The sequence below is a fragment of the Calliphora vicina genome, chromosome 5 (genome assembly GCF_958450345.1).
Source record: "Calliphora vicina chromosome 5, idCalVici1.1, whole genome shotgun sequence".
Classification (NCBI taxonomy): domain Eukaryota; kingdom Metazoa; phylum Arthropoda; class Insecta; order Diptera; family Calliphoridae; genus Calliphora; species Calliphora vicina.
Window position 1 is genome coordinate 96,115,464 of NC_088784.1, and position 22,674 is coordinate 96,138,137.

The 22,674-nt window shown below is 27.7% G+C and overlaps 1 protein-coding gene across 3 annotated transcripts in view; it reads right to left on the bottom strand.

The window, feature by feature from the left end:
* The window catches only part of robo1 (roundabout 1), a 170,565-nt gene extending 148,650 nt beyond the window's left edge, over positions 1 to 21,915 (bottom strand). Inside the window, exon 1 of one of the 3 annotated variants that reach the window (XM_065510997.1) lies at positions 21,670 to 21,915. In XM_065510997.1, the coding sequence (XP_065367069.1) occupies positions 21,670 to 21,892 (223 nt within the window). In that variant the 5' untranslated portion in view covers positions 21,893 to 21,915. The remainder of the gene's footprint in view (positions 1 to 21,669) is intronic. The other 2 variants (XM_065510996.1, XM_065510995.1) reach the window with 2 other exon arrangements.
* Between the last annotated feature and the right edge of the window lie 759 nt (positions 21,916 to 22,674).

Sequence of the window (22,674 nt, forward strand, 5' to 3'; positions counted from 1 at the left end):
AAAGTAGTACAAGTTGTAACAAAAAATTGGAAAAAAACGAGAAAATTCTACGTGCAACATGATGTTGCCAAATTGATGAAGTGTGTTTTGTTTTGTTAAAGTCATTCCAAAATAAAAGTTTCTTTTTCTAACATTTCACTGTTGTTAGATAAGTGTATGTGAGGAAGTGGAAGTGTAGCCAAAGAACTTATGGAGAGTAAATAAATGTAAAACAACAATATTTTGCATAATTCTATAATAAAAGGAAGGGATATTTAGGGTTATATAAAGGACTTCTTAAACCATAAATGTATTAAAAGTGCTTTTGTTTGATTTTTAATTCCAGTCTAAAATTGTGTCCTGAATAGAGACATGCCACGCCTGTCGAAATATGTAAATAAATGACAACTAAAGAAGAGTTCACGAATTTATCAAATTCAATTAAACTCGGCTGATTTTGTTCAACTGAATGAGGCGAAACCACTTACTTGAAAATTAAATAATTTTTCGTTATAAAATATAAATAATTTCCTTCAAATGGATCCAAGAAGCACCAAAGCCCCAAAAATTCAAGCACTTGAACATTTTGTTGGAATTTGACTTGAATCCTAATATAATTATGTTTTAAATTTAAAAAATATTTTAAAAACTTAAATATTTTTCAAACATGTTTCCTTTTTACTGGACAATGCTATTGATATAAAGTGTAATACAACAATAATTCAATTGCTTGACTATAACTCAAGACTTGAATTACACTTGCTTTCAACTTGAATTCAAGTAAAAATGCTTATTGAGGGATTTGGTTTATCTGATAATATTTATTTACGGCAGCTATGACCCACCTAAAGCTAACTTGAAATAAATTTAAAACTACACCATTTCCAATTGTATTTCAGAAATTTCTAATTATATTTCAGAAAATTCCAATTGAATTTCAGAAATTTCCAATTATATTTCAGAATTTTCCATTTATATTTCAGAATTTTCCATTTATATTTCAGAATTTTCCAATTATATTTCAGAAATTTCCATTTATATTTCAGAATTTTCCAATTATATTTCAGAATATTCCAATTATATTTCAGAATTTTCCAATTATATTTCAGAAATTTCCATTTATACTTCAGAAATTTCTAATTGTATTTCAGAAATTTCCAATTGTATTTCAGAATTTTCCAATTGTATTTCAGAAATTTCCATTTGTATTTCAGAATTTTTAATTTATACTTAAAAAGTTTCTAATTGTATTTCAGAATTTTCCAATTGTATTTCAGAAATTTCTATTTGTATTTCAGAAATTTTCTTTTGTATTGCTATTAGAATTTTCTGAAATACAAATGGAAATTTCTGAAATACAATTGGAAAATTCTGAAATACAATTAGAAACTTTTTAATTATAAATTAAAAATTCTGAAATACAAATGGAAATTTCTGAAATACAATTGGAAAATTCTGAAATACAATTGGAAATTTCTGAAATACAATTAGAAATTTCTGAAGTATAAATGGAAATTTCTGAAATATAATTGGAAAATTCTGAAATATAATTGGAATATTCTGAAATATAATTGGAAAATTCTGAAATATAAATGGAAATTTCTGAAATATAATTGGAAAATTCTGAAATATAAATGGAAAGTTCTGAAATATAATTGGAAATTTCTGAACTTCAATTGGAATTTTCTGAAATATAATTAGAAATTTCTGAAATACAATTGGAAAATTCTGAAATACAATTGGAAATGGTGTAGTAATTTTTCACAGGAAAATCTACTCATATATTTTTTATACAAAAGTCTACTTGTTTAAATTATACAAAAGGATACTTTTTTAAAAATCGGATACTGAAAAATGTAAATTTTATTAGTACCTTTATCAAAAAATGTACATTTATCTAAAAAGAACATTTATCAAAAGAGGTGCTTTTATCAAAAGAGGTACTTTTATCAAAATAAGTACTTTTATCAAAAAAGTAATTTTTTCAAAAAAGTACTTTTATCTAAAAATTCTTTTATCGAAATAAGTAATTTTATCAAAAACTTTACTTTTAACAAAAAAGGTATTTTTTTCAAAAAAGGTACTTTTATCAAAAAAAGGTACTCTTATCAAAAAAGATAATTTTATCAAAAAAGGTACTTTCATCAAAAAAGTGTACTTTTATCAAAAAAGGTACTTTTATTAAAAAGGGTACTTTTTATCAAAAGACGGTATTTTTATCAAAAAAAAAAAAGGAAAAAGTTAGTTTTATCAAAAAAAGGAATATTTATCAAAAAACGTACTTTTATTCAAAATAAGTACTTTTATCAGAAAAGTATTTTTATCAAAAAAGATATTTTTATCAAAAAAAGTACTTTTATCAATAAATGTACTTTTATAAAAAAAGGTACTCTTATCAAAAAAGGTAATTTTACCACAAAAGGGTATCAAAAAAAGGTCTTTTATCAAAAAAGGGTTTTTTTATCAAAAAATTAACTTTTATAAAAAAGGTACTTTTATCGAAAATTTACTTTTATCAAAAAAGGTACTTTTATCAAAAAAAGTAGTAAAATTCAAATTCAGAAAATCACTTTTGCAAAAAAGGTACTTTTATAATAAAGCTACTTTTATTAAAAAAGGGTACTTTTATTAAAAAAGGGTACTTTTTATCAAAAAAGTGCTCTTATCAAAAAAGGCACTTTTATCGAAAAAGGTACTTATATCGAAAAAGTTACATTTATCAAAAAAAATAAACTTTTATCAAAATAACTACTTTTATCAGAAAAATATTTTTATCAGAAAAGCTACTTTTATCAAAAAATGTACTTTTATCAAAAAAAGGTACTTTTATCAAAAAAGATACTCTTATCAAAAAGGTTACTTTTATAAAAAGATACTTTTATTAAAAAAGGGTACTTTTTATCAAAAAAGGGTATTTTTTTCAAAAAATTTACTTTTATCAAAAAAGGTACTTTTATCTAAAACGTAATTTTTTTTCAAAAAAATACTTTTATCATAATAAGTATGTAATTTTATCAAAAACTTTACTTTTAACAAAAAAGGTACTTTTATCAAAAAAGATACTCTTATCAAAAAAGGTACTTTTATTAAAAAGGGTACTTTTTATCAAAAAATAGTATTTTTATCAAAATATAGACTTTTTATCAACAAAGGTACTTTTATCGAAAAAGGTACTTTTATCGAAAAAGTTACATTTATCAAAAAAAGAAACTTTTATCAAAATAACTACTTTTATCAGAAAAATATTTTTATCAAAAATGTACTTTTATCAAAAAAAGTACTTTTATCAAAAAATGTACTTTTATCAGAAAAGTACTTTTATCAAAAATGTACTATTTTCAAAAAAGGTACTTTTATCCAAAAAAGTAATCAAATTCAGAAAATCATTTTTGCACCGAATCATTACTTGCGATCAAAAATTTATTCATTACGATAAACCAAATCGTAAAAGACCGTATGTAAATCCCGGCGAATCAGGCAAATCAACACCAAAGCCAAATATCCATGGCGCTAAGGTAATGCTCTGTATTTGGTGATAGCAAAAGGGTCCTATCTATTATGAGCTGCTGAAATCTGGCCAGACCATAACATAAAACCTGTACCGAACGCAACTGATTCGTTTGAAGCGAGCATTTGCCGAGAAACGTCCAGAATATGCAGCCAGTTAAAAAATATTTAGAATGAAATGGTTCGTAAGTTTTACCTCACCCGTGTTATACCACCAGACTTTGTCCCGTCCGAATACTATTTGTTTCGATCGACGAATGTTCTCTATTGCATAAGCTTCACTTTGGAACAGAGTATCCGATATTGACTTGATTCGTTTTTGTCCCCAAAAGATCAGTAGTTCTTTTGGCTCGGAATTCATATGTTGCCAGAAAGATGGGAAAAGTTCATAGATACGAATGGCAAAGACTTTGAATAAGTTTATATTGTACAAATATTTCAAAATATAAGCTAAAAAACCATATACCAAATACTTTAGAAAAAAGGTAGTTTTTCAGAAATGTTCTATTTTGTCTCTAGTCCCCAAATAAGGTCCCCCTCAACAAATGGCTTCAACATTCTTATTTGTCTTTATTTACAACTTTGTTATATTTGATGACCCGTACTGAAATTTTCCGGCAAAAATTTTCGTACAATATTTGAATCCCTAAATATCCTTTTTGAAAGGACTTTTTTGATATTATGGAAATAGTGTCAAATTGACCCATAAAGATAGAAGCTAGAAGGTTAAGATCTTCTACAAAAATGATCCTAGAATTCTACAATATAACTCTGACATTAAGAATTCTCTTAGATTTTAACTTTAAACTTTTTTTCATTTGGTATAATGTTCCCGTCGACCAAAATATTAATGTAAAAAAATCTCAAACAAGCTGAACCTGAACTTTATTCTACAAAAATGTTCCAACCAAAAAGTCTCAATTTGTTGGAGAGCGCAATCAATTTTTCAGCATAAACAATAATATTAAATTCTTTAAACATGTGTTTATCTAAAATCACAAAAAAAGGAAAAATGGAAACTGCAAAAATAATAGCAGTTTGTTAAATGCATTAATTTACAAAAAATTTTATTATTATTTGCAGCCATCGTCATCATCAGCATTGATTGTCAGAACAACGACATCAACCTCAACATTTTTATTGCAAAATTATCAACAACAATTACAGTCATGTACTTACAGCAATGCTTTGTTTTTTGCATATGTTTTGTGTAAATGTCATTTTAAATCATTTTCTTATACATACATATTTACAAACGTAAATACATATGCATATAATATTTGGTTTTTTTGTATAATGTTTTGACAGCTGTCAATAATGACAATTTAGTAGGTACTTGTTTACAGATTGTTTGTAGTTTGGTTTCGATTACTTTACTATAAAGCTGTCTGTCTGATAATGACTAAAGTAATTTGATCAGCAAGGATTACAAAAAAAAAAAAAAACAACAATAAAATTTAAAAAAAAAATCAACAAATTTAACAAGAGTCGGCTATACCACAAAAAAAATAAAAACAATTTAATTTAATTAAAGCATTTTTGAGTTTGCTGGTGAGTTTGTTTTTCATTTTTTTCCTCTTTATGGATTATAAATGATGGCAATTAACAAATGTCAATTAAAAGGCAATTAAACAAAATAGTTTTTATTTTTATTTTTTTGTTAAAAAAAATGTCTGATTGGATTTTTGTCTGGTTGATGTTTGTTATAATCATTTTAAGTTAACAAAAAAATTTACTTTTCTAAATCCTGATTTAGCTTTTTCCACAATTCTAATCTCCTGAAGTCGTTTGCTTATGTTTAAGCCATTTCCATGCTTTAGTTTTTTTTAAAACACTTTATTTTGTAACAAACAGAATATTTTATCAAGCATTAAGAATTTTACGAAAAAATAATGAACAAAAAATAATGTGGCATGTACAGAAAGTAAAAATTGTACCTGTAAATATTAAAAAAAGGATAATGGTTTTCAGTGTTTGTTGGTTTATTTTGTGCGGTGTATTTTAAATATTAAGCAAACAAGTCACATCCATACATACAACAGCCAAGGTTAAGGTAAATATAGAGAAGGAAATTTGAAATGGGAAAATAGAAACACAATTTTGTTAGGCTGTAGACGACTTGAGAAAGGCATTATATTTTGATTTTGGCAATATACCCGTACAACCGTTTGCAGCACCCATCTGGAAGTGTTCAAATTCCACCATTATGAATTGAAAGTTACAAAAAGATATAAATTGCCAAACATTTAAGGAGGGCCATATAAGCACCCATTTGAAAGTATTGAAATTCCAAAATAAGTGCAGCATTTTTGAAGGACGGAGATTTAAACTGGCATATTTTTGAATTTAATTGAGATATTTTTTTTGTAAGACCAAAATTAACTTATCTAAACTAAACAAGTAAGAAAGTATGATCGGTCAAGCCCGACCATATAATACCCTACACTAAGTAAAAGAGCAAAACCATTTTTCTTTTAAAATTTCAATAATTTATATTTTTGAGTGATTTTCGGAAGTTGGCCTTATATGGGAGCTATGACCAATTATGGACCGATCACCATGAAATTAGGTCGTGTGATTTATGTCTATATGAAAGTTTACTATGTTGAATTTTGTGTGTATACCAAAATTTTTAAGCGATTTATGCACGTTAAAGTGATTTTCGGAAGCGGATCTATATGGGAGCTATGACTAATTATGGACCGATCGTAACAAAATTTGGTGACATGAATTTTGTGTATATAAAACTTATTTGGAGCGGAATTTGTGGAGATACATATATAAATTAAACATTTATGACCGATAAAGTCCAATTTCGGGAGGACATCTGTATGGGGGCTAGGTGAAATAATGGACCGATTTCAGCCAGTTTCACTAGGCTTGGTCCTTAAGCCGAAAAAATAATATGTTCCAAATATCATCGAAATATCTTCAAAATTGCGATCTGTACTCTGCGCACAAGGTTTACATGGACAGCCAGCCAGCCAGCCGACCAGACGGACGGACGGACGGACGGAAAAATAGGTCAAATTACAAATTGCTTGGGGCGAAATTTTCGAAAAATAGGACATGTTTTTTACACTAAAATGTTCTATGTAAAGATACCTTACAGAAAAACATTTTTGTTATATGTTTTTACAGAAAGTTTTTTTTTTAATAAAAAAGAGTTATGTCACTTTTTCGCCCAAAAAAACAAAAAAAATCTATTATTTTTTGAATTTTTAAATTAAAAATCGTTTATTTTTGGATGTACAATTTATATTGCTCTGAAATCGTATATTATTGGGAAAAAATTTGAGTCTATTTGGTCCAGAAGTATGCCCTACATTTAAAAAAGGCTAAGCTAAATATGGCAAATTTTTAAAATTTCAATTTTGAATTGCCTATAACTCGGAAATTATAAGAGATAAATAGCATACGCTAGCAAAACCTAGCCGAGAATTTTTCAAAAATCTCCTTGTCGACCACTAAAACCTCGTTGAAGCTATTCGCATTTGAAAATTAAATTTTCAAAATTTTTTACCACCCTACTCCCTAAATATTTCCCGATTTTCTCCACTTTTCCTTTATTGTACTAACAACAATATATGTATATGTCAAATTACAAAAGAATTGTTTAAAAAGAATGAATGAGTCAAAAGTTATATGCATTTGAACATTTGAAAAAGAACGATTTTTGCTTAGTTTTTGGGAAAAAAGTACTTTTTTTCTTTTTAATTTATCTAAAAAACTTCTAAGAAGATGTATAAAGTATTTATACTTTTTGCAAAGTTCAAATTACATTAAATATTTTAAATGAAAAAAATTTAGAAAATATTCAATTTCGAGCGGACCAGGTCTATACTAAAAACGCCAATTTTTTATTTAAAATTCAAATTTAAGGCAAAAATTCTCAAATCGCATGGTCAATATCAAAATATAATAACCCATTTTGGATGACCTAATATATTCTGAATTACTTTTCAAAGGTTTTGGATAATCCCGGCCCTGGTATAAATATTATAGCCAAAAAACTAAAAAATCCGATTTCTGGGAGTTTTCAAAACTTTTTTGGGAATTCCGGGATTCTTGATAACAAATTTTAAAATCTGTTTTTAGATTTCCATTTTCAATAGCAAAAATGTATACAACTGTCAAATTTCATTAAAAAATATTCATAAATAAAAATTTGATTTCAATTTGAAAAATTTTGATCTTTGCAAAAACTCAATAAAATTTTTTTTTTTATATTTTTCAAAAATTTATTCCAGGAATTTTTTAATTATCAAAAGTTATATATATTTTTGAAAAGTACATCCCCTATACATTGATATATAACATGTCGATCTTATGTTTTTTTACTTGGCAAATTAATTAGGGAAAACTTAATATCTCCCAGAGAAAAGCTTATGATGAATGTGTTTCATCGGCTTCATAGTGCGAGAGATGGTTGGGTCGGTTCGGTTCAGAAGTGATAATTTTGACACGGAAAACAAAGATCGCCCAGGCCGGCCAAAAAAGTTTGAAGACCAAGAAAATCAACAAGAGCTTGCAAAATCATTGGGAGCTACTCAAGCAGCAAATTCAAAACGATTAAAAGCAGATAAATTGAATAGAAGCCGATCGACCTTGAAATACGATTTTTAATGTCCGAAATGATGATTGAACGATATAAAAGAAAATCTTTTTTGCAACAAATCATTACTTGCGATAAAAAATGGATCCAATACGATAACCCGAAGCGTACACAGAGAAAACAGATTCGTGATAACAGCCGAATTTGTTGCCAATCGAATGATTCTGTCTTAGTGACCTAATTTTACAGTTGTGGCTACAATATTTTGGAAGGGGCAATTAAAGTTTGGTTGCCTCAACTGAAATTCTTCTTTATCAACTGACTTTCTGTTGTTAAAACTGAAAAATTCTATGTGTGCAACCGAATCATTCGATTGGCAACAAATTCGGTTGCTATCACGATTCTGTTATCTCTGTGTACGTTTCGAGTTATCGTGTAAGAGATCGTGTGTGAAGCCTGGCCAACCAGCCGAATCGACATCAAAGCCAATTATCAATGGAGCTAAGGAAATGCTCTGTATTTGGTGGCAGCAAAAAGGTTCTATCTATCATGAGTTGCTGAGGTATGACCAGACCATCACAGAGAACCTGCACCGAAGGAAACTGATTCGTTCGAAGCGATCATTGGCCGAAAAACGGCCAGACATGAAACCGTAATATTCCATCATGACAAGACTCGGAAACATGTTGCAATATCTGTTAAAAACTATTTAGAAAGAAGTGGTTGGGAAGCTTTGCCTCACCCGCATTATACTCCAGACCATGCCCTGTCCAACTACTATTTGTTTCGATTGATGCAGAACGCTCTCTCTGGAATACGCTTCACTTTGGAAAAGAGTAACCGATATTGGCTTGATTCGTTATAGGCTTCAAAAAATGAGCAGTAATTTTGGCTAACAATGGCCAATACTTTGAATAAATGTTTCAAAATAAAAGCTAAAAATTTAAAAAAAATCCCTCATTTTTAAGTCATACACCCAATAGGAAATTGTAATTAACTAGATTGTCTTTAATTTGATCTCAATTTGGTTGGGAAATTAGAAATATTTTTCACAAATTTAAGAATCAGAAGAATGTTGGGTGAGGTTTGGCACTGGGCCCTTAAAACACATTCCATTCCGCTTTGCGTTTAAAAAATTTTAACAAATCCCCAAAATTTTGAGGCGAAATTCAAGAAAACTATTTAAAACTTAATGAAAATCTTAATGTTACAAATGCAAAGACATTTCTGCTAACACCTCAACAACTTGAGACAGGTTTAAAGAAAGAAGAAAAAAACAAACTGTTTGCACTTAAAAATAGAAATAAAATAAACTGGCAAAGAAAATAACAGTTGACATACAATATTTACATTGTAAAACACCCGACCATAAGCACGTTTAACTTGCTAACAGTCCGTCCGTCTGTCTGTCTGTCCCTCTAACTTAACCATACTTTACAAAATAAATGTGTTTATAAATTTTTAAGTATATAATCTACACCATCAAAGTGAATTTTTTTATACCTTGGTGTTTTTGATATGTTTTCTTAACTGAAAAAAAAAATATGCTACAAATTTCCTTATTTTTCAGCAAAAGGTCACTTTGAAAATTGTTACCAAAAATTTTTTCAATTTTCTTATAAAAAAAGTATAAACTTAACAAAGAAAAAAAGAAATAATTCTTAACTAAAAGTTGCTAGACATGTTGAGTGTTTGGTGTGGCTTAAAGCTCTCAATGTTGATTAAATAAGGATTTCTGTTTGAGTTTTTTTTTTATTTTTTCAGTGTTTGAGAAGAAATTTGTGAAAATGCTTTTAAAGTAGATGTTGGTATCTTGTCAAATAAATACCATATATAAGGCAAGAGAAATGAATATCCGTGTTTTTTTCTTCTTTTTTCTGGCACAACAGAGAAAAATCACGCAGGAACTGTAATTGGATTAGTGTCAAGGTGCCTTAGTTCTAACACAAACTTCTATTTTTTTATATATATATTTTCATCTTTACTCAATTCCAGGGGAGGAGGCCACTACAGCCATATATTAAAATAACTAAAGCTCCCTTGAGGCTTTGCCTGCGGCAATTTCTTTTTATATTCGTATGTTTCTTATGCCCTACAATTGGGGAGGTTTTCCCGTTTGCTTCTTTATGCGTAAATAACTTCGTGTTAGATGATGGGTTTGCTTTGCTTTTAAGCAATTTGTGCGTGCTAAATTGTGCCAATGTGTTTGATAAAAATTGCTTGCCACAATTCTTTAGAGAGCAAAACCAAAAAAATAACTGTTATCATTTTAATCAGATAAATGATAAAACCTTCACAAAATAACCAGCGAAATTAGATTAATTTTACAGGAATTTTTTTTCCATTTTGTACTGCCAGGCAGCCAATCACTTTTGTTAAATATCATTGTATCTATTATCATAAATAAGTGAAGGGCCAACAGTATTTTGTTTGATATTTATTTGTTGTTGATTATTTTGTGCCAAATAATTGTAAAAAGTTTTCTTTTACAACTTTATGATATCATTTGGGAAATTGGTTAATACTAAATATAATTTCCCATCAAGCTACAATTGGAAATGAGTAATAAAAAGAAATATTTTAGAAAAACAAATTATTGATGTTATAAATATGAATTTAATAGTAATTAAACTGAGGCGGGCCATTTTAAAAAGTGCGGGATTTACAATAGATGGTGTATCGTTTGAAAGAGGTATTTGTTTTTAATAACTTATATGTCATTTTGAAGGATACATATCTAACATTTATTCACACTTAGTTATTGAACATTATAGAAAACAACAAGATTTTTTTTGCTTAAAAATTGTCGAATTTTGTAGCAACAAAGCGTCATATGCTTTACTTCTTTAATTTGAAGAGCTATATTCGGCTGCGACGAATCTTATATACTCTTCACCAAATTATTAATATAAAAATTTTTATTTTAATTTTTTAGTGAAAAGAATTGTATGAACAAATAATTCTTTTTTTTTAAATTTTTTATTTCCAATTTTATGACAAAAATTTTAATATTTTAGTGAAAAAAAATTGTATGACAAAATATTTTTTTTTAATTTCTTTTAAATTTTCTATTTAAAAAATTAATTTTTTTTTTTAAGAAAAAAATATTTTTTTAAATTTCTTAGTGAAAAAAATTTTGTGACAACTTTTTAGTTTTTGGCGAAAAAAATTGGGGATAAAAAATAATTTTCCCGATTTTGACCAAATGTAGGTCCAACTTATAATAGCCTAATATACATCGCACGTTGGGGCAGACATATGGAGACGATTGGCGATAATTCGAAAATGAAAACTGGTATTTTCTGGGAAAAAATTATATCGGCGGAATGCTGACATAAGTGCTATTATGACCCATAAGTGCTATTATGGGTTAATTTTAACTTTTGTGCTGTTTTTGTAAATACCAGACTTTGTGTTAAATTTTTCTTAAGTTTCATCAAAATCGGCCCAAAAATATATAACATTTCGATATTTTTCCATGAGAAATGCCAAATATTGGAAAATTTTACCTTTGGCCTTATCGATTTAAGGGTTAACGTTTTCCGATTTTACTAAAACTTTCAGACTATATTTAAAATTATATGGACTATAATATTCTGAATAGGTTTTATTTAAAAATCATAACAGTAAGGAACTTCGGCATATTCGCCAAAAAATTAGTTTTTCTCGAAAATTGCAAAATTTAAATAGCAGATAAGGAAAAACTATAGGAGGTATTGTCATACTTTTTTCACATTTTAATTCCCCATTATGTTGTAAATAAACGACCATGTGATGATCAAAAAATTCTGAAATTTGTTTAACAAAATTTTTAAAAATTTGAAAATGGAGTTTTGAAACTGCCGTTAAAATAAAATAATGTTTTTTGGTCATACCTGCGAATAGGTTAACGGTATCCTACGAAGACGAAAACTCATATACAAGTAAATATGAATATATTTTAAGTAAAAATAAGCTTTTATTTTAATATTTCTCAAAATATGTTAATTTTGTTCATAAATTTCTTGTTCTAGTGGCCTGAGACACGTTAATGGCCTGGCGATTTTTTAATAACTTTGACAATTTTTAACCAATTTTTGTGTTTTATATCTTATTAGAACGAAAATTACGTAAACATTTCGATTCTTTTAAATTAAATTGCAAAAGTAGTTATTTAATGGAAATTTTTTTACAAAAACTGAAAAAATTGCATTTTTTCCCCTTGTAAATGCACTTCAAAACTAATGCGTTCCAAAATTCCAAAAAAAAAAAAATTTTGGGACACTCTAACTTACGTACGCGGTTAATAACATCACTTATATACATATATTTTAAGATCATGGCCTTCATCTATTTCAATGTAATCATTATAAATGTCATCCTCAATATCAATGTGAAATTTTAAAACGGTCGTCGAACGTTTCAAAATCACATTTTCCATCACATTCAACTCCACTTTAACCTAAGTTAATATTTTGATTATTAATTGCGATTCTTCTAATATCTCGCCAGCTAAATAACAAATATTTTATTCCGTACCTTTTATTTTCATTGGTTCAAGTCCTAAGTTAAAAATGTTGAAAGATTTATTTTTAGAATTGTAACTTCTTGCAGTAATATTTATATAATTAAGCAATTTAATAAATTTAAATATACATGAACATTTATTCGATTATTCTGCATAAAATAGTTCGAATTATATGTTATTCGAAAATGGCCATTTTTAAATTGTTCGAATAATTATTCGTAAGAAATTATTCGATTAATCTAACGATCATTAGTCGAATGAATACCCTAGTAATTACCCCGAACGATTACTATTTGTTTCGATCGATGAAGAAAGCTCTCTCTGCACACAGAGAAAAAATATAGTTGGGCATGGTTACTGTAACCATTTCAATATTGTTACAAGTTTTTTAACTATATTATAGTCACAGTAACCATTTACATGATTGTGGTAACCATAATATGGTTAAATAACGATTCACATGATTGTCTCAACCATATATATGGTTAAAGTAAACATATATATGTTTGTGACAACCATTCATATGCTGAAGGACTTATCATATTATGTTGCTCTCGGCTTAAGGCTTATCATAATCTGAGAACAACATATTATGATAAAATTATTCATCATAAATATGGTTGCCATAAACATATATTTGTTTACTGTAATCATATATATGGTTGATACAATCATGTGAATCACAAATTAACCATATTATGGTTACCACAATCATGTATATAGTTACTGTGACTATAATATTGTTAAAAATCTTGTAACACTATTTAAATGGTTACAGTAACCATGCCCAATTATATTTTTTCTCTGCTTGTGGGATTCGCTTCACTTTGGAACAGAGCATCCGACATTGGCTTGATTCGTTCTTGGCCTCAAAAGATGATCAGTTCTTTTGGCTCGGAATCCTTATTTTCCTAGGAAGGTGGAGAATTTATTTTGTACAAATGTTTCAAAATAAATGACAAAATGTTTAAAAAATCCCGAATATTTAATTCGTACTCCCAATAATAAGTTTTTTTTACGACGTCAAAAATAATAACTCTCCAAGCCTAACAGTTTTAATATTTAAAACATTTTTATAAAAAAATTTACTTATTACAGCATTTAGCTTTAAATCCGATAAGGCCCGCCTCTAATTTATATCAAGTAAAGTATTTTTTAACAAATTAATAAAATCTTAAGAATCTGCAAATATTTTGCTTTTAAATTATAAACAAATGTAACTGAATCAAAAGGCGTCCCCTAATTTTCTACTATTACAAGACCCGTTTGTTAACTAAGGTTATAGCTTCTAAAATTCCTTTGTTGTCTTTGTGTGATACAAATCTTAAGTGACCCCAATTGCTGGAAACGTCCGTCGTATGTTGAGAAAGGAGAGAAAGACCAAAAAAACATGCATTTATTCACTTAAAATAGCTCATTAACATAAAAATCTCCATGCAGTACAACCAACAATAGCGACACACATTCATAAGATACATTTTTAGACAAAGATAGAAAACTGTAGATGGATACTTAGTGCAGCTGAAATACGAATCCCAAAGAGATAAAGATTTTGTTTTTCTTTTTTCGTTTTTTTTTTTGAAAAAAACATAAACAAAACTTGAAAACGAATACAAAGTTCTTATCAGTTGCTTTTATTTTTTAGTTTTTATTTTCTTCAAGATGTGTTTTTAGTTTTAGTTTCAGTTTTTTTTTTATTTTTTGTAAATGGATTTTGTTGTTAGAGACAACAAATGTTTTCAAATGTTATTAAAACTGTCATCATGTAGATATTTATGGATTCTATGGATGCGTATTTTGTTTTTGTGTCAAGATTCTTTTTGTCTTTGTTTTCTGTGTTTATAAATTCATTTATGACAATATTTAAAATGTGTGGTAAGTCTTTGAGCTTGATAGACGGACGTACAATTGCGGATAACATATGTAAACATTTTGTTTAACAAAATTTCAAAACTGTAATTTCTAAATTTATCTTAAAGCCTTCCCCAACATGAACTCTTACTCCAAATTTATAAATTGTTAATTGTGGTTTTTATTCATATTTCAAAACTATTGTTTAAAAAATTTCTGTTTATTTATATTTTTAAAGGTCGTCTAATGGCTTTCAAGTACTTTAAGTTATTATTGTTTCATTTTTTTGTAAATCACTTATTTTTTTTTGTTGCTTTATTTTTTTTATGTTTTCCCTTTCCAAACCCTGGGAATATTTTCTTTATTGCTTAGTTTCGTTAAAAGCATGTGGCCATTAATTTTGAAAAATATATATGAGATTTTGTTTAGAAATAAGCATTAATATGTATTTGATTACTTAATAAGCTTTTAAGGGGCTCCTCCATACAATTGTATGTATGGTTTCTAAATGAAATAATGCTATTAATGGCTAAAAGTATTAGGAAGTATAGCAACCGATTTGTATGTTTGTTTGTATGTATCTTATTAGTTTTGGAAAAAATATTAAAGCAAACATAATTTATTAAACAAAATTGGAACAAAATTAAAAGAAATTTTATATTTGGGAAACAATTGACGAGGGCCTTATAGAAAATTTACATACAATTTTTAGATTTTTTTGAAACATTTGTAAAACATGAATTTTTTCAAAGTATTGGCCATTGTTACACAGTGCAACAGGAAAAAAAACCATATACTACGTGATAAAAGACCCGTATCTCCCAGTTTTGCCCAAAGTCATTAACTTTTTTTATGGGACCCCAAAGATTTGGGGCCTCGGTGTAATTTTTTTTTAAAAGTCACCATTTTCAATTACTCTCTGAGGCAAAGCTGTAGCCCTTGTCGTAAAGATCAAACATTGTGAACATATAAAATCAAAAAAACTTCATCTTCAAGATAAAAATCGCAAAAAACTTTAAAAAATTAAAAAAAAATTGTTTAAAGCTGCCTAAAAGTATGCTTTTGTTTATAATAATTTAATAGTTTATGGCCCAAACACTTAATTGATTACATCATTCATATAACAATATATCCGCTAGAGTCCCGTTTCGGTTTCTTATTAAAATCGGCCACAAATAGCTGAGTTATAAGGAAAAAACCAGGACAACCTCGATTTTTGACCTATTTTGATATTTGTCTGTATTAAATCATAAAATAGACAATATGGATATCTAATGATAGATATTTCAAAGACGTTTCTAACGACATATATAACGCCATAGTAATTCAGACCGACAATGGTTTAAAATCTGAACAAAATATTTTTTAACTCGATTTTTTTTCAGAAAAAAATTTATTTTTGCCATAAAATTTTTTCCACCAAAAAATATTTTTATACCCTTCACCTTTGTGAGAAGTTTGTAATTTCTACATTTTTCATTTCCGACCCTATAAAGTATATATATTCTGGATCCTTATAGATATCGGAGTCGATTAAACCATGTCCGTCTGTATGTTTGGCCGTCGGTCCGTCTGTTGAAATCAACTTTCCGAAGCCCCCAAATAACTTACATACATGATTCATACATCAATATCTCCGGAATTCTTCCGGCTCGGTTGCTATTTAAAATCGAGAAAATCGGTCCACAAATGGCTGAGATATAAGGAATAAACCAGGACAACCTCGATTTTTGACCTACATATACATATCTGGATTACTAAGTCATTAATATAGACAATATAGATATCTAATGATAGATATTTCTTAGGCCTTTGCAATGACGTATATAAGACCATAGTAAGTTGGACCTACAATGGGTCAAAATCGGAAATATTTTTTTACCCGAATTTTTTTTTCACCAAAAGTTTTTTTTCGCTAAATATTAAAAAAAATTAAAAAACCCAAAAACAAAATTTTAAATTTTAAAAATTTGAAAAAAAAAAACAATTCGAAAAAAAAAAATTTCCAAAAAATTAAAAAACAACTTTGGAAAAAAATAAATTTTGTTTACCTAAAAATATTTAAAATTTTTATTTTGAAGTATAATTTGGAGAAGGGTATATTACTTGTTTATCTTAAAGTTACTTGTTAAAGGGTATATAAGATTCGTCACCCTTGCTTGTTTTAATTAAACCTGAGGCGGGTTATATACAAAATTAAACAAAATTCCAATTTAATAAAGAGAGGTAATTAAAAGATATATCAAATTCCTACCTACAGCACAAGTTTTTTTTTTGGAAAATTTTTATATTGAAATTTCAATTTAATGTTAAAAACTCATCATATTCTTGTTTGTTTTATGTTCCATAATAAATATAAATTTATTTATTTTGCAGTATTTTTTTATATAATTTCTGCACAATTTTGCCCCACAAGAAAAAATTATACCATATATAAAGTGAAATATTACTATAGCAATAAAACTTTTTTTCAGACACTTAAATATAATTTTTATACAGTTTTTTTTATGTTTACACTACCTATACACCAAACATAAACTCAATTTATTATATAGAAAGAAAAAAAAAATAACTCAAAAAGTGCCGAAAAAAATTATTATAAAATTTTTTGTGGAGATGAAAATATTTTCTAGGAATTGTGGTTGTAAATAAGTTTACTATGTGTGGAGAAGAAATGAGATGAAAAAAAAAATCGTTAAATTAATGACTTTTTATAACTATGATACATGGCAATGTAGAGCATAAATACTCCGCCACTAAAACATCATATATGTGTACAAATAATGGCACATGGAAGCTACTCCAAATAAACCACTTACCCATTTTAGTAAAGCAAAATATCCCAGCAGTAGTGGGTTAACTTGAACTAAAATATTAATTTAGGTAAGTTTCTAAAGTCATTAGAAACAAAGTTTAAATTGACTACTTCCTAGATTACTTAGAGACACTAAAGTGACAATTGAATATAAGCTGGCTTACTTGGGATGTATAAAGTAACCAATTGATTTATCTTTGTAAATTATCCAACAATATATCAATTGAAGTCAGCCATGTAATTAAACATTAGTGAAAAGGTTAAAGGATTTTTAGGGGCAGTAATTTTAGCAAAAATAATGTTGCATACTTTTGGTGTCGTATCCATCAAGACCGCCAGAATTTTTGCTTCATTAAAGAAGTTTTTTTCAAAATTAATTTTAAAAATAAATTTTCAATAATATCCACCTTATTGTCACAAGCTTATTTAGTCTTTTATTTAATACAAAACTTTAAAATTTTCAAAATATTCTAAAACTGTTTGTTTATGTACCACAATGTTCTAACGAGATATTTATAATTTTTTATAGAACTTTTGCAAAGCAACAACATAAATAAAGTAAGTAATATATAGAAAAAACTTGTTAATATTTTTTACCAAAATAAAATAAATTTTACTCAGGGGTTTAAAGATAAATAAGTAGACTTTCGTACAACAGCCAAGTAATGGCAGGCTCTTCCTTATTCATATATGTACTGTATATTAAATTAAGCTGGGGGAGTTGCAAGTAAAATAGTTTTTATACTTCCTACATTTAGAAACACATATAAATTTTAGAACATGTCTGTATATGAATTCCATATGAATTTGTTTTGTTTCCCTAAGAATTATTATATTATTTGTATGCATTTTGCTAACATTTACAGAGCTTTGAAAACTTTTTTTTGGGGTTTTTTGCAGGAAAAGTTTTTCAAAACTTTTTCTCAACTCTTCCTGTTGCTGTTAGTAGTACTTATACAATACATTTATGAAATAAACAACAAATGGAAACAAGTATTTAAGTAATTCAATGTTGATAGATTGTTTAAAATTTATCAAATTTGAAGAAAAACAAAAAAAATTAAAGAATTTTGTTTAAAATAAAGTTTAGTTTTAGTTACAATTGAAAAATTACATATTTTAGAGCAAAAATTTTATTTAATTAAAGTAAATATAGGGTTTTCCCAAAAGGTCTTTCATTTAAATTAAACAAGTAACAGAGCTATATGCCGAATCTTATATACACTTCAGCAAATTACACTTTAAAATAAAAATTTTAAATATTTTCAGATAAACTAAATTTAAAAAAAAAAAATTCAAAACAAAAAAAATTTAATTTATAGTGAAAAACCTTTTTTTTAATTTTTTTTTTTTTACATAAAAATTTTATAACAAAAACTACTATAAAATATTTAATTTTTTGTTTTTCCAATTTTTTTTTTCGATTTTTTTTTAAATTTTGCTGAATTTTTTTTTTAAAATTTGAAATTTTTTTTTTAATTTTTTTTTTTGAAAAATAATTTATGGCGAACAAATTTTTTTGATAAAAAATAAATTCGGGTTAAAAATTATTTTTTCCGATTTTGACCCATTGTAGGTCCAACTTACTATATATAGCCTTACATACGTCGTTGCAATGGACTTTGAAATATCTATCATTATACTTCCATATTAATGACTTACTAATCCAGATATACATCAAAACAAGTAAGAGAGCTATATTTTGCTGGGCCGAATTTTACTTAACCGAATTTTACTCACCAAATTATACTTAAAAATATTGTTTTTTAAAAATTTTAATTTTTTTTTTCGAAATATTTTTAAAAAAAGTTCTTTTTACAATTTTTTCTTTTCGACATTTTTTTTAAAAAAGTTTTTTTTACAATTTTTTCTTTTCGACATTTTTTTTAAAAAAGTTTTTTCCAAATTTTTTTTTTAAATTTTTAAAATATTTTTTTAAATTTTTTTTTGGAAATAGAATTTATGATGAAAAAATTTTTTTGATAAAAAATAAATTTCGGGTTAAAAATTTTTTTCCCGATTTTGACCCGTTGTAGGTCCAACTTACTATAGCCTTATATACATCGTTGCAATGGACTTTGAAATATCTATCATTAGACTTCCATATTGTCTATATGAATGACTTAGAAATCCAGATATAGATAAAAAATAGGCCAATAATCGAGGTTGTCCCGGTTTTTTAATTATATCTCCGGCATTTGTGGGCAGATTTTCTCGATTTAAAATAGCAACCGAACCGGGTCTATAGCGGATATATTGATGTATGAATCATGTATGAAAGTTATTAGGGGCTACGGAAAGTTGATTTCAACATACAGGCGGACAGACGGAAAAGGCTATATTGACTCCGCTATCTATAACGATCCAGAATATGTAGACTCTGTGGGGTCCCAAATGAAAAATTTAGAAATTACAAAAGGAATGACAAACTTATATATACCTTTGGCGTCCATATCATCCAATTCAGGCCAAAAGAAGTTGGTAATCATCGACCTGTAGCGCTGGATACAGAAATATGGACCAATGACTCCGCCAGCACAAGAGCCACACCAAACATTGGAGGCTCTTCGATCTTATGTGGATTGATGTCGTCCCAAATTCGACAGTTTTATTTGCTGACGTTCCCATGCATCCAGAAATGGGCATCGTCATAGAAAATGATTTGTTTATGAAAATTAGCGCGATTGATAAAACTGTTTTATCATTTGCACGTGTTTTTGGTAATCTCTATATCCTTCCATGGTGATTTGAAAAAACAAACTGAATAATTGACAGCCAATTCAATTGATGTAGCTTCAACAAAATGCCGATATCAAGTGTCAATTTTCGGAAGCCTCTTTATTAAAATATAATTAAGAATATGTAATTGGAACCTATCCGCTATAGACCCGATTCGGTTGCTATTTAAAATCGAGAAAATCGGCCCACAAATGGCTGACCTATAAGGAAAAAACCAGGACAACCTCGACCTATTTTGCATTTATATCTGGATTACCAAGCTATTCAAATAGAAAATATATCTAATGATTGATATTTCAAAGTCCTCAGCAATGACATATATAAGGCCATAGTAAGTTGAACCTAAAATATTTTTTAACCCGAATTTTTTTTCCACGGAAAAAAAAAATTTTGTAATACATTTTCATACCCTTCACCTTCGTGAGAAGGGTATATATAAGTTTGTAATTCCGTTTGTAATTTCCACAATATAATTTTCCGACCCTATAAAGCCATGGTAGGCGTTCATATTGTTGAGGTTACGATGATTTTCGTCAAACAACCCGAATGTGAACAAAAGAGCGTAAAAATACACACAATTCATTCAGTTTCTTGATGTTGTTGTGGATATTTTATTTTTTACCCAAAAGAGCACACAAATTAAATGACTCTTTTTGCGTACCACTGCTATAAAGTATATATATTCTGGATCCTTATAGATAGCGGAGTCGATTAAGCCATGTCCGTATGTCTGTCTGTTGAAATCAATTTTCTGAAGACCCCGGATATCTGCGGGATCCAAATCTTCAATAATTCTGTCAGACATGCTTGATTAATAAGTTTCCAATCAAAAATCAGCAAAATCGGTCCACAAATGGCTGAGATATGAGGAAAAAACCAGGACAACCTTGATTTTTGACCTATTACTAAGTCATTAATATAGACAATATGGATATCTAATGATAGATATTTCAAAGAACTTTGCAGCGGCGTTTAAAAAAATGTTTTAAAAATTTTTTTTTTTTAAATTTAAAAAAAAAATTTTACAATTTAAAAAAAAAATTTTAAATTTAATATAAAAATGGGAAACAATTTTTTTACAAGAAATGAAAAAATCAACTTTAAAAAAAAAAAAAATTTTCTTTACCTAAAAATATTTAAAATCTGTATTTTGAAGTATAATTTGTTGAAGGGTATATACGATTCGGCACAACCGAATATAGCTCTCTTACTTGTTTTCATTAATAAATTTAAAAAAAAAATATATTTTCACTTTTAATAATTTCCAAAAATGGCTGTTTATGGACTTCACCAGATTATATAAACCTTAGCTAATGTTTTGTTTTGGCCATCTTGTAAAAATATTGGCTTGTCTCCATTAGAAAACCCTTTATAAGAATCCACTTAATATTATCAAAGTTCGAAGGACCATTATGGAAATGATTTAATAATGGTTTTTGCCATACATAATTTTCAAATTCTAAAATTAAAAACATTGTTTTTTATCTCTTTAAGAAAACCCTATAACAATAACAATCTTTATTATATTTCCCCAGTTCGAAGGACCATACTTGAAGCATTATAATAATTGCTTTATTTTAAGATGTTTAAATTTCTAAAACATTTTTTGTAAAATAAATATTTTCCAAAACTAAAAATAACAAACAATAAAAGTTTATAGATATTTCAGGTGCGTAGGACCATGTAAATATACAATAAAAATTCCTTAACACTTACCTTGTACTCCTTGCAGTGAGATCGTTATCAGCAATGTCAGATATAAAATTAAATAAATGCCTTTATTAACTGCTAAGCGAAACATTCTATTCACATGGATTTTATCCAAAGGCTGTTGTAGATGATGATGATGATGGTGATGTATTGTATTCAAAAGTTGACCGTGTTGATAACCAGGAGTAAGACAGCTCTTGTCATAAGAACTGCTTTTCAAATATGTCATATTTATAGCATTTTCCTTAACGCCCAAAGTAAACATAAAATTGTCAATGTTTCTTTCTTCTTTAACTTTAAAGAATAAAAGGAATTTTCTTTTAAAATAAAAGTTATAGGATATTTAGTGGCAGTAATTTGAACAATGATAATGTTGCATACTTTTAGTTGCTGAGAGGGTGTTACAAGTTTATGCTGCTTTCATGTTTTGCACTCAATTCAAAATACAATGCTTAAAAATTGTATTACTTGATTTTTTTTATTTAGTTTTCTTATAAAAAAAAGAAAAGGAAATTCTGTTTTATGCTGTAAACTTTTTGCTGGCTTTGTTGTATTATATAAAGTTTTTTTGTTGTTGTTGTTTGTTGCACTTAAATTCTGGAAGCCAAGGAAACTATAACATTGAGTGTCAAGTACAATGCTTGCTATTTGGAAATGTAATATAACCTTGCACTTGATCCTTAACACCAACAACTACTACCAACAATAATAGTAACACCAACAATAACGTTTTCCTTTAGAGCTGTTCTCGAAATGGCAAAAGGAATTCTCAGTCATACACACGTTTTTCAAGTGCCTCAGCGACACCACCACGTACGTAATTGTTGTACTCGTTCGTCGTCGCCTTGGCCTTTTATTTTCTGTCTCCAAGAGCAAGAGAAAAAAAGGATGTTGAAATTGTTAAGTTTGTAGCAGTAGAGTGGCACTTTGCAGTGGAGCTGGTTAGTAGTCTAGGAACAGCCAAAACCAACAAAAAGGACATTCACCATAAAATGCTTAAAGTTGAAGTTT